The sequence below is a fragment of the Trichosurus vulpecula genome, chromosome 1, assembly GCF_011100635.1.
Source record: "Trichosurus vulpecula isolate mTriVul1 chromosome 1, mTriVul1.pri, whole genome shotgun sequence".
Lineage (NCBI taxonomy): Eukaryota > Metazoa > Chordata > Mammalia > Diprotodontia > Phalangeridae > Trichosurus > Trichosurus vulpecula.
Window position 1 is genome coordinate 514103167 of NC_050573.1, and position 12953 is coordinate 514116119.

The following is a 12953-nucleotide window of genomic DNA, read 5'->3' on the forward strand; positions in this document are numbered from 1 at the left end:
TTTAGCTTGATGACCTCCAGGGAAGGAACCCCAGAGAGTTCCAGTTATTAGGGAGTCTTTCTTTTTATTGAGCCCACATCCATCTCCCTCAGTAGTAGTTCACAAACATACCCCGTCTCTCTAGTCCTTGTGAAAGAAAGGAATGAGCTTTCTTCTTCAGATCTTAAATAATACATTGCATTGCCCACGTTGTACGTTATATTTTACAGTACTTACTTGCATATGGAATGACATTTCTCTACTAATTTCCAGAGACTATTTGAATTTTGTTTCCCCTAGTGCCTTCCACTATGCTCTTCACAAACACCTAGTATGAATATGGCGAGTTAAACTGAATTGGGTTTTTTGTTATTATGTACCATATGTCTCTACCTGTCTCCCATTTAACTCATCCTCTTGCCTTTCTATCTCTACTGACCAGTGCTATCTGAAAGGTCAGTGGAGACCTTTCTCTGTGGTTTTCACAGTTTCATGAAACAGAACCTGTAAGCCTATTTTTCACCTTTGAGAAAACCTCCTTGCTTCCTTTTTTTCATTGTCAAAATGGTGTTGGCAGTGCCAGACTTCATTTTGAAGCTATAAAGAAGGAATGGTACATAATTTGACTTTTTGAATACCTCAAGGAAAGTTGATGGCATCACCTCCCCTTCTATTCCATTGGAGTGTTTAATAGGTTTTTTCAGAAACATATTCCTTATATTTCATTCATACTCTGCATATTAAGATGTAAGTTAATGATGCAGTCAAGTTTAAAAAAGAGATCACATGTTTCTTTTATCTTGTTAAAAGTTATATAAAAAATGAAATCTTCTTCTTATATACCCAGATATTTGTCTTGAGCAATACATGGTGCACAGGATGATTCATCTAGCATCTAGCTTTTAAGTTACCAAGTTCTTGACTATCCATAGGATTAGTTGTCATCTTAATATCTGTGTTTAGTAAATGCAAAATAATTTTAATATTGCCCAAAATGATATATATTTGGGAAGGTAAATCTTCAAAGAATGCAGTAATAACTAGCATTTACATAGTGCTTTAAGGTTTTACAAAGCATTTTGTAAATATCATTTCATTTTAACCTCATAACAACCCTGGGAGGTAGGTGCTGTTATTAGCCATATTTGACAAATGAAGAAACTGAGACAGGTTAAGTTGCCCAGGAACCCCTAGCTAGTAAATGTCAGAGATTGGATTTGAACTCAGGTCTTACTCCAGGTCCCGTGCTCTATCCACTGTGCTGCTTAACTGCCACTTTATAATGCCATGATACATTATGAAACCAAAAACAAGTGCCATTGACTTTGCCCCTTTTATCAAAATAATCTAGAGATAGCTACTGTTTCGCTCCTCATAATACTTTTGTAATGGTTTTGTATGGTTCATCTATTTGTTGATAAGATTGCTTTTGTTTTATTTTATTGCTTTTAGGTAATGAGTATGGTGTCAGGATTTGCACCCCTGATTTCTGCAGGTATCTTTTCTGCCACTTTGTCTTCTGCATTGGCATCTCTCGTGAGTGCTCCTAAAATCTTTCAGGTAGGCACACAATCAGGTTTTTCAAGTTATTGCCATAAGAGGTTAATTTGAACTACTTTATAGAAAGAGTGCTGATACAGGGAATAGTAATAATACATGTTATGTTTCCTACGATGCTGTCCACTTCAAAGCGTATGTTCTCAATTATTTTTCCATATTAGTAGAAAATAGAATAATTGAAAAATGATGTGTTGGCAACGATCTATGCATCCTTGCTCACTGCTTCCTTGGTAAGTATATATGAATTAGTTTGCAAAACTTAGGAGTAGTCTGGTTGTACAGCAGAAGGAAAGCAAATTGGTCTTTTCCTGATTTACATGTTATTTCAATCACCTTAACTAACTACTTATAAACATGATTTAGAGTACCTCCTTGTTTAAAGCATATTGGTAACCAAGCAGCTATTAATTGTTTAATAAGGACTGTTTTTAACCAGCACTATTTCCTAATAGCATTAAGAAGAATAAGTATAGTATGAAAAGGAAATTAATTTTGCTTAAAATTGTGCCATTTAGTTTTTTAAGAAAATGTTGTAGTTAAGTTACCTAAGATTTTTAATTTTAAGATTTTTATTTTCATTTGTTTAATGGATTTGTTTTTAATATATAAGTGTATGTGTATATATGTGTGTATGTATATTTGTATATACATAGTGTATATATGTGTGTGCATATATGAATACACACTTACATATATGGATATGATTTTTAGAGGAAAACATACCTCTTATGTGCTTAAAATATTCCTGAAGGAAGGAACTATTGATCTTATTTAATAGCCTCATAACCTATCCATTAAGAAAGGATAGGTTATAAATAACAGAATATTATATGTTATTGTATATAATATTATATTATTACATGTAATAAAAATAATATGTAATAAATTAAATATAAATAACTTATATTATTGTATTATTTAATGGTATATGTTATATATAATAAATACATATAAATAAATGCTAGGTCTATGACAGTCAATTTTTGTATGTGGAGCAAAGATTAGCTCTTACACTAAAGAGTAATTTTTTTTAGTGCTACTTTTCAAACATTATGTTTAACCAATTTGACTTTTAACACATCGATGTTATAAACTATTTCCACATGCAATTAGCCAGTCCAGCAGTTATTTTTTTATCTACACACACACACACACTTTGGTGACGATAGTAAATATAATGAATGACTGTTTCTGGTAGGAAGTATGCAGGAGCTATTTATAGCTCTTGCAGCCGGGGGTATGTACAGTTTTCTTTCTGAAAGAACCTCTTCACATTTGACTAGATCAGTTAGCCACCCTGAACATATTTTAAGCACTCTTTTTTGCTTTTGAGTATAAAGAATTATTTATTCCTAACCATATAGTCTGAGCAAACCTTTAGAGGGCTTTTCACCATTAAAAGTATAAGGTTAGAGGAAAAAATGTTATTAATGTAGATTAATCTGAGACTTTTTTATTTGGAGAAATGCCCTTGGCATGATCTGTCTTTTATTTTAATGTTTACCTTTCTTTATTAGGCATTGTGTAAAGACAATATCTACCCAGCTTTCCAGATGTTTGCTAAAGGTTACGGGAAGAACAATGAACCACTTCGTGGCTATATCCTGACGTTCTTAATTGCACTTGGGTTCATCTTAATTGGTTAGTTATTTAAATAGCTATAAATATGAGTTTGGGGGATTTACATTTTAACTCATAATTATTTTGTTTCTGACCCTGGATTTAAACATGGGTCTCTTTTTACTATTACTGGTTTAACCGAGTCCACTTTGCTTCCAGAAGAGACTGTCAGGAAGGAAGTACTGAAAACCCATTTAATTGTAGGATTCTCCAAAATAATTCATATCCTAATTCTGGAAATGTAAAGTCCTTAATTCAGCTCCAGAACTCTAAGTTATTAGGAAATGCTAATTTCTATCTTGTTATCTACCATAGAACCTCTGGGAATAGAACAAAATTAATGCAAAGGGGTAATGGAGTCTCTGTCATACAGTAACCTTTAATTTGAATCTGTAAATAACTTACCTCTTTATGTGTCGTTCTTTGCAGCTGAATTGAATGTTATTGCTCCAATAATCTCCAACTTCTTCCTTGCCTCGTATGCACTGATTAATTTTTCAGTGTTCCATGCCTCGCTTGCTAAATCTCCAGGTAGTAATTTTCCATTTTACCTTTTAAAATGTGCAACGTAGAGCTTGGTCATCAAAGTATTGTTTGGCAACATTAGAAAAGACACTTAATCTCCCAACCATATTTATGTATTTGTGTGTACCTCTGTATACTTTTTATGTATCTATGAAACATATACTAATAGAAAAAATAACATTCAGAACTTTGGACTATAACAATTGAGAATGATACACACAAGTTCTAGACAATTAGCAATAGGACTATTGTGGACCAGAAAGATGGTTAAATGTATGTAATAGAAGCTTTTGTAATTTTTTAAGTAAGAGAATCATAGGAATTAGAACTGGAAGCCACCTTAGAGATCTTCTAAATCAGTCCCTCTCAATTTACATATGAAGAAACAGGTGTAGAGAATTTAAGACCTGCTCAGAATTATGCAGGTAGCATATTTAGGATTTGCATCCAGGGTGTCTGTCTCCCAATCCAGTGTCCTTTTCCCCCATACCAAAATTAGATAGTTGGTATATTTTTAAAATAAATTTATTTTAACTTTTAGTTTTAAAATATTGCTTAAAATACTGTGGTCAACGTCATAACTTTGTCACCTTTTAAACCTAAATAGTTACAGATAATATGTATACGTAACACATATGTAAATACACCTATATGTAGCTATGTCATAAAAACGTTGAATTATAAATTGATGATCTTTTCCAAAAGAAATTTCCAAATTAAAGATTTGGATATAAATATCCTACCATTTAATTAGCATGGTTGTTGAAGTTATTTGGACTATCTCTTTTTATGTTTTGCTTTGGAATATATATTTTGTATGTTGGTTAGATTGCATACAAGTTTGACATGGATATTTCAGTCATTTAAAACAATGTAACAAAATCAATAATGGGCACAACAACATTGGAAATATAAAAGGTGGACCTCTGTGATATGCTTTTCGTGGTGTAATAAGTGTTTTTTTAATTGTTTAATCTTCTTTGTGTAACAATTTTCCAGGTGAGGGATGTAAATACTTTCCCATGGTAGTTTGTTTACTAATATATTTATAAATCTTCACTTCAGAAGTACCTCGTTAGGTCGTGCTCTGGTCCCGGAGTGAAAAAAACCCGGGTTCAAATCTAGCCTCAGAAGCTTATTACCCTTTGAACAAATTGCCTAACTTCTGTTTGCCTCCATTTTCTTTACTCTAAAATAGCGATGATAATAACACCTAATTCTCAGAGTTGTTGTGAGGATCACATGAGATATTTGTTAAAAGTGCTTAGCATAATAACCTGACACATAGTAGGGGCTATGTGAATGCTTATTCCCTCTGCCCTGCCCCCAACCTCAAGTGATGAAACATATGACCCTCCTTCAAATAGAAAAGAGGTGAACTATAGGTGTTGAATGGGACATATGTTGTCAGGGCTTTGGCTTTTTTTCTTGGGAGGACAGGGTGAATCATTGGAAAGTGAAAGTGATGTAAGAACACAAATAATTTTACTTTTTCTTTTTTTAGAGTAAGCATTACAAAATGGAAATTCATGTAAATGTGCAATAACATGACCTTAATTTTTTTATTAGGTTGGCGTCCTGCTTTCAAGTATTATAACATGTGGATTTCACTTATTGGGGCAATTCTCTGTTGCATAGTGATGTTTGTCATTAATTGGTGGGCTGCACTGTTAACATACGTCATAGTTCTTGGATTGTACATTTATGTTACCTACAAAAAACCAGGTCAGTAAGTTATGTGATATATACCTTTAGACTAAAATATTGTTAAAAGTATTGTTACTTTATGCTTAGGATCATTATTTACGTGTATTTGCTTTGCATTCAAAGATAAGTTTATACTTAATATACAAATAAGAACATTTCGTTTATAACCATCTTTGTAAGAAAGCTATTTTAAATTCAGTTACTGATGCTGTCACTTTATCTATCTACTCAAAGTGACATTTAAGCTAATCTTATTTCTAGAAGATAATATAATCCGATAATATTTTAACTTATCCTACCAAAATCAGTTATTAAAATGTCTTCTTTAGGTTTAAAACTGCAAGCAGTATAATAGTATATAAGCCACTATAATACAATATGATAATATGTATAATACAGCATATAAGTGAACTGGCTATCATTTAGTTGAACAGACATTTATCGAGTGCCCACTTTGTGCCCATTACTGCACTAGATATTATTGCATTCCCGAAGGAAGCCACAGCCTCTTTGAGCTGAGTAATCGCAGACACAAAAACACTAACTAAGATCATATTAAAAATATTATCGAATAGTTTAAACTTTATAATTAAATTCTACAGGCATGCAACTTAGAAATCCTTAGAAAAGGATGTATTACTGATTGGGAAGAGTTAATCTTGAGCCAGATCTCAAAAACAGCGATAGTTATCTATTGGTGAAGAAACAGTAGATTGGCATTTCAAATAAGAAAGCTATGGGAACAAAAATATAGAACCAAATCTGTGGAGAAGGAGAGGCAGAGTGGAGGGACCTGACTGGGTAAGAAAGGATAGGTTTGAAGGGATTCATTGATAGGAGCTGTTTTAAACTCTTATTTGCTCATAGCTACTGCAGGTGTTTCAAAAGAAGAATGAGTGTTAATGAATATTCACATTTTAAAATTTATTTGATAGCAGTAAAGGCAGGTGTCCTATAGCAAGAGAACTGACCTGGATTCCAGTGCTAATTGAGTTGCCCTGGTTTTGTGGCCCTTGGCAAGTCAGTTATCCTCTCAGTAGTATATGCAGCTCTCTAAGACTGGCTAGAAAATGCTGGCCTGCCTTGAGAGAGGGGGGTTTCCTCACCCAATTGTCTTGGATTCACAGATCTAGTCCCTATCCCTGTTAGACAATTGTTTTGACCATTATGTAAAGAAAGGAATAGGTGGGGAGGAGAGACTGGAGGCAGAAATAGGACTGAGAGGTTGTTCTAGTAATCCAGATATAAAATAGAGATCTAGATTAGGATACTGACTCTAAAATATGAGACTGTGCGTTAATAAGCAATTCTCTGAAGTCTGCTTTCTTTGTGTTAATCTTTAAAATATTCACCAGTTATACAGTTTAAATTACCAAACCATGATTTTTTTCACAGCAATCTCTTAAAAATTACACTATCAAAACAGTAGAAAGGAGTGAACATTCATTAATGTACTATGAAATCCAAATTGCCAATGCAACCCTTATATTTTTAAAACAATAAGGTAGTCTTTATTTATGTAAGTGAAAATGCCTTTTTTGAGTTGCCTTCACCACATGCTTAAAATTATATGTATGTTCATATACATATAAACACATATAAATACACACATGCATACACATACACACATGGTACATACACATAACTATGCACACACATAGATGGGTATGAACATGTGTCTGTGGTTTCGTGAGTGTGAATCTTCCTTCCCTTGGTACTGGTACCCTTTGCCTTGGTAAACAGTCTTCATGTATTTGCTGAGACACACCCTTCTTTCCCCCTCAAAAAATAGTCTTTGGTGGCCAGCCATCTGGTTGTGAACCTCAGAAAGCTTAACTTGAATGGTAGGCCACCAGCAGATGCAGTCTTTCACTAGATCCGTACTTGAATGCTTTCCATTGTGGTAGGACTTGAGAGCTTAAAGTTTGTGGGAATAATTTAAGCTTTAGTAGACTAGGGTTACCTCCATGCCACAATGAGGTATCCAAGTAGGATTTTTAGTGAAAGATTTAAACAAATAGTAATTAAAATTTGCAAAAGCCTCCCCCGCCCCACAGTTAGATTGGTAACAATTGGCGGTGTTATGTCTTCTTACAGATGTGAATTGGGGATCTTCCACACAAGCCCTGACGTATCTGAGTGCATTGCAGCACTCGATTCGTCTTTCTGGTGTAGAAGACCACGTGAAGAACTTCAGGTAAACTACAAGATGTCAAAAAGAGATTTGTTCTAAACCCCAGCAGTTCTTTGCTATTACTATAATGAAAGTGGTTGATTTTTTTTTAATAGCCTTTGGTCATTATCATTTCTTGTGAGCAGCAATATAGTTTTATCATCACTTTGGTCAAAAGTCTTAAGTCTAAAGTCAGCTAATTTAGCAATAATTACAAATTAAATCAGAAGTTAACCTAATTTTCTTGTTACTTCTCTCTTTATGAAATGTTGATAATTATTAGCTACCTCATAAACATATATTATAAGGCTCACCGTCTCTATTGTTTGAAGATCCTTGAAGATAGGAACTTGAAAATCATTTATAAACAGTCCTTTTATTATAGCTTTGAATAATTATCACCCACTACTAAGTTTATAATGCCTGTATTATTACATTCATTTGTGATTGTTTCTTATTTTAGATGTGAGCAAAACTTTTTTTGGGACAGCTAGGTAACACAGTGGATAGAGTGCCAGTCCTGGAGTCAGGAAGACTCATCTTTCTGAGCTCAAAACTGGCCTTAGACATTTACTAACTGTGTGACTGTGGGCAAGTCACTTAACTCTATTTGCTTGTTTCCTTATCTATAAAATGAACTGGAGAAGGAAATGGCAAGCCACTTTAGTGTCTTTGCCAAGACAACCGAAAATGGGGTTAAGAAGAATTGGATACAACTGAAAATAACTGAACAAAACTTTTCTTGTGTAATTGCTTTTATCACAGCAGTGTAACTGGGATTTGGGGGATATGTACGTAGGCAGGGATAAGTATTAGTTGCCTTAACATTCAAATTTAGAGCCATAGGATTGGAAGGGAGTGTGTACTTTATTTGTTTTTTGTTGACTAATAATCCTTATTAAGTACATTTCATTTTGGTAGGAGTTTATTATATCCTGTTTACTGCTGTCCTGACTTTAAGTCTATTCATATCTTTATTTAGCACTGTTCTAGTTTGCTGCTTCTAATAATTTAGATTTAATTACTGAAGCATTATAGAGAAATAATGCTATAAATATGATATTAATGTCTGCATTTCTCAAATTAGGCTTGGGACTTTCTTTTTTAAAAGTCAGATCATAGAATAGTTATTTTTTAATTATGCAGCCCCAGATTTCTACTTAAGTCATGGTTGAGATCTTAAAATCTTGTTATTTGATTTTAAAATCTCAGGTGAACTAAGTCTTTAAAAAAACTTATGACTGTATATTTTTTATTCTTTTCTTTAGATCTCTTCTAGAAACTCATACATTTCATGTTTCATTCTTTATTTCTTTCCTTCACCACCAACTATCTTTCATTTACTATTAAATGTTGCTTATTTTTAATATTAAAATCTGTTATTTTATGCTTAAACAAATGACAATTACACATGCCTTCCTTGAAAGGTTCCTATTTTAATTTGATTTGGGAATAGGTGTCATGATATGAGAACCATCTCTTTAAAAAATTCTCTTAAATAATTTTTAGTCCTTTAAAAAAATTTTTTCTGCCTATACTTTGAAGTCAGTTACAAAAATAGCCTATTGATATCAAGGATTTTGAAAAATAATTTTAAAGATATACTGCAAGGTCTATACAGACCTGACTATTTCTTTTATACCTTTTTTAGTATTTCTGCGGTTCAGTACCACAAATACTGATGATTGATCCCAATGATACAGGATTTGGAAGTGTGTTAAACTAGGTTCAGATGGATTGTAGTTAGATGAGGAAATGGGTGGATGGCCATAGAGGTCAGTTGGCTTGGCCAAGGTCACACAGTAAGTGGCAAATCAGAATTCAAATCCAGGTACTCTTCGAAATCACTTCTTTTTCCACTGAATTTGAAAATTGGCAATCCAGTATTTTGTGAATTAGAAGGCCTGGGTTCTAGTTGCTCCTTGGCAGTAGGAACTGTTTTTTGTTTCTTTTTTGCTTTGTACTTTCAAAGCCAGTTAGTGCAGTGCCATGAACATAATAGTGCTTAATTTTTGTTCGTAATTTGGATTGAATATACCAAGCACGTGTCAGCTACATGTCAGCAAAGATACAGAGATTAAATAAGACAAAATAAGGCAGAGTTTGTGATAGAGTAAAAGGATATGACATATACACACATTATTTTAATATAAAATATACTAAAGAAGTATAAACAAAGTTGGGGATAGCAGTTGACCGGGAATATCACAGATGGCTTTTGAACTAGATATTGAAGAATGTAAGTTCCTTTGAAAGTAGGGAACTGGGAACTGGAAGGTCTGTCATCCCCAATATGGGGTACAGTGTAAACAACAGGCACTTAATAAGAGGAAATCATTGTTGCCTGAGGATGTGAGATAGGAAAATTCCCTACCTTTTATAACTAATGATAGTGTCTCATGCTAAAAAAAAAGCAAGTAAAAGTACTCCTGATGAAGAATTTTTAAATGAATACTAATATGTGTCTATTGTAACTTTGCCTCTATAAACTTGAATTTGATTATTTGAAACGTTAAGTAGAATGAAGTTGCTCCATAGTCTTTATACCTATTTCTGAGAGAACATAAGCAGTGGTGTTGGATTGAGGAGTTCATTTACCAAAAAAGATGGTGCTTTTTTTTAGAACTAAGAAGGACAGAAGCAGCAATATTACCTCAGCCACCAGAAAATGCTGTTTTATTAAGGGTTTGCCAGGTGATATAGCCTGCTCTCAGGGAATTAAGAAAAGTGAAATTTTTTTTGAGGTAAAAGATTAGACTAAAAAATACAGCTAATGGTTAAATACAGATAACGAAGTTAAGTCCACTAATTTTTGTGCTATCAAATTGCTCTGAGCTGTTAGAAGCTTAGAATTTGTACCGATGAAATGATTTTTCTTACGAATTAATGCTGTGATATGCTGATCTTCTCTTTTATCAGTTACTAAACTGGGTTTGATCCTGTACCAAATGAAACTTTAATTTGTGTAATTAAACAAGTAAATGGTCATGCTTTAACAATGGATCAAACCTGATTTTAATTACTAATTTTGTTTCCATAATTGGACAGTATTTATTATAGTTCTAAGTTTTGAAGGGGATTTAAGTAAGTTTATAACTTGAAAGACTTTATATATTTTCTTAAAGGCATTATGCTTATAAACCTAGTCATTTGCTGAAAAACTACCAAGTTAAAAAAGCCACATATATGTCAGTTCATTTGGGGCTATACCTACCTTTATTCATAAATATTAATCATATGGAAAAATCTGTTTTGAAAACTTTATTCTTCCTGAGTATCCCAGAATCACATAACTTTTGAGTTGGAAGGGACCATCAAGTCCAGCATCAGAAATCAATCACTAACCATTCGTTAAACACTTTCTATGTGCCAGACACTGGGAGATTTACACTGGGGGTACAAATCAAAGCATTAAGCAGTCTCTACCTAGAATTCCTAGATTCTGTTGGGGGAGGTATATGCATATATAAGTATATACAGAATAAATATAAATAAATATATAGAGAAGGCAAGGTAGTAGCACTTGGGAGGGAGGAATCAAGAAAGATTCTGTTGAATGTACTTTCAAAAAAGGTTCAAGCTGCTTAAAGGAAGAGAGGGATTTTATGCAATGAAAGAGGGAGAACTTTTCAGACACTGGAGATGGTCAGTGCAGAGGTGTATTGCTGTGTTTAAGAAACAGATAAAAGACCATTTTGGCTAGATCATAGAGTGTGGAAGGAGAATAATGGAAGGCTAGAAAGATGGATTTGGGTAAGGTTGTGAAGGGCTTTAAAGTATGCTTTTTTATATTTGATCCTTGAGGCATTAAGAAACCACGAGTGTTGGTAAGATCTGTACTTAAGGCAAGTCACTTTGCTTGCTGTGGTGAGAGGCTTGAGGCAGGGAGTTTGTTGTAATTTTTAGGTGAGAGGTGATAAGGTGGTAATTATGTAAATAGACAGGAGTCAGATGTAGGAGATCCTGCAGAGGTAATATGGAGACTTAGCAATTCATTTGATATGTGGAATGAGGGATACAAGATGTCTGGGTTATGAACCTTGGAAACAGGAAATATGATCATGCCTTTGACAAAACTGGAGAGTTTTAGAGGAAAGATAAAGAGTTTTCTATTTTGGATGTGTTGAGTTTGAGAAGTCTCCATCACAACCATTTTGAGTGTGATATCTCCAATAGGCAATTGGGTATATGGGAGAAACTTGGGGCTTACTACAGATATCTTGAGTTACCTGCCTAGAGTTGAAAATTAAGCCCATCAGATGAGGTAAGAGGAAAAAAGAAGAAATGGAAAAAAGAGGGTCCAGGGCATCACCTTGGAGAACACTCACAGTTAAGGATTTAGTCTAGATGATGAGCCAGCAGATGAGACTGGATTGGAGTAGTCATGCACTGGAGAACCAGGGGATAGTAATGTCACAAAAAAACCCAGAGAGAAAAGAGTGTCTGGGGAGGGAGAATGGTGGTCAGTAATGTTAAATGCAGTAGAGAAATAAAGAAGGATAAGAACTGGGGGGAGGGGGAAAATTAGACTTGGCTTTTAGATAAACGTCTAACATCAAAAGTTTTGAGTTTTTGTTTGAAGTTTGGGAAAGACTGGCATATTTGAAGAAAATAAGGAAGGAATCAACAGAATGAAGAAGTTGAAGATGAAGGGTGGGGGCAGATGATTGATGGACCGGTCTGGTAGAGAAGACATAGGAAGGGATGGAATCAAGGGTTCATGTGAAGTTGTTGACTTTGAGAAAGGGAAGAGCCTTTTCAATATCAGAGACTAGAGGAAGAGGGGAGAATGACTTGATGTAAGAGGCTTTGAGTAAAGAAAAGAAGAATAGAGGGAACTCAGCAACTGGCTTCAATTTTCTTAGGAAAGCTGGAAGGGAAGTGTGGGAGGCTGGGAGAAGAAAAGGGTTTAGAAAATCAATTAGGAAAGAATAAAAGACTTGTCTTTTTACAGTAGGGGTCCTGTATAAGTCATGTAACCTGAATATATAGTACCCATTCACCACAGTTGTATGACTTCCTCCTTATACATTCAGTAGAGCATGAAGAGGTGAATGGTGGCAGTTATTCTGGGGTGTGATTTTCCAAGGGATGAGTGGTAATAGGACAAAGGAATGAGGAATTCAGTGATTGAGGACAAAATTGAAACAAATTGGTTAATTATTGAGTCCAGATTAGGAAGAGAAGGAAAGTCAGCAAGTCAAATAAATAAGCATATATTACTCACTGTGTTCCAGGTACTATGGTAAGTGCTGGGAATAAGTAAAGTAAAAATAGTCTGTGCCTGAAGGAACTTAGATTCTAATGGCACATAAAAGGAAGTGAAAGGAGGGTGGGAGGGGCAAAGATGGTGGAGAAACAAGTTGAGAGAATCCGGAGTGGAGCCTGT

The 12953-nt window shown here is 34.2% G+C and overlaps 1 protein-coding gene across 1 annotated transcript in view; it reads left to right on the plus strand.

Moving 5' to 3' along the window:
* The window catches only part of SLC12A2 (solute carrier family 12 member 2), a 124925-nt gene that overhangs the window by 79631 nt on the left and 32341 nt on the right, over nucleotides 1–12953 (plus strand). Inside the window, exons 11-15 of the mRNA XM_036740957.1 lie at nucleotides 1432–1539; nucleotides 3057–3180; nucleotides 3589–3690; nucleotides 5254–5409; nucleotides 7489–7588. Coding sequence (XP_036596852.1) covers nucleotides 1432–1539; nucleotides 3057–3180; nucleotides 3589–3690; nucleotides 5254–5409; nucleotides 7489–7588 — 590 coding nt within the window. The remainder of the gene's footprint in view (nucleotides 1–1431; nucleotides 1540–3056; nucleotides 3181–3588; nucleotides 3691–5253; nucleotides 5410–7488; nucleotides 7589–12953) is intronic.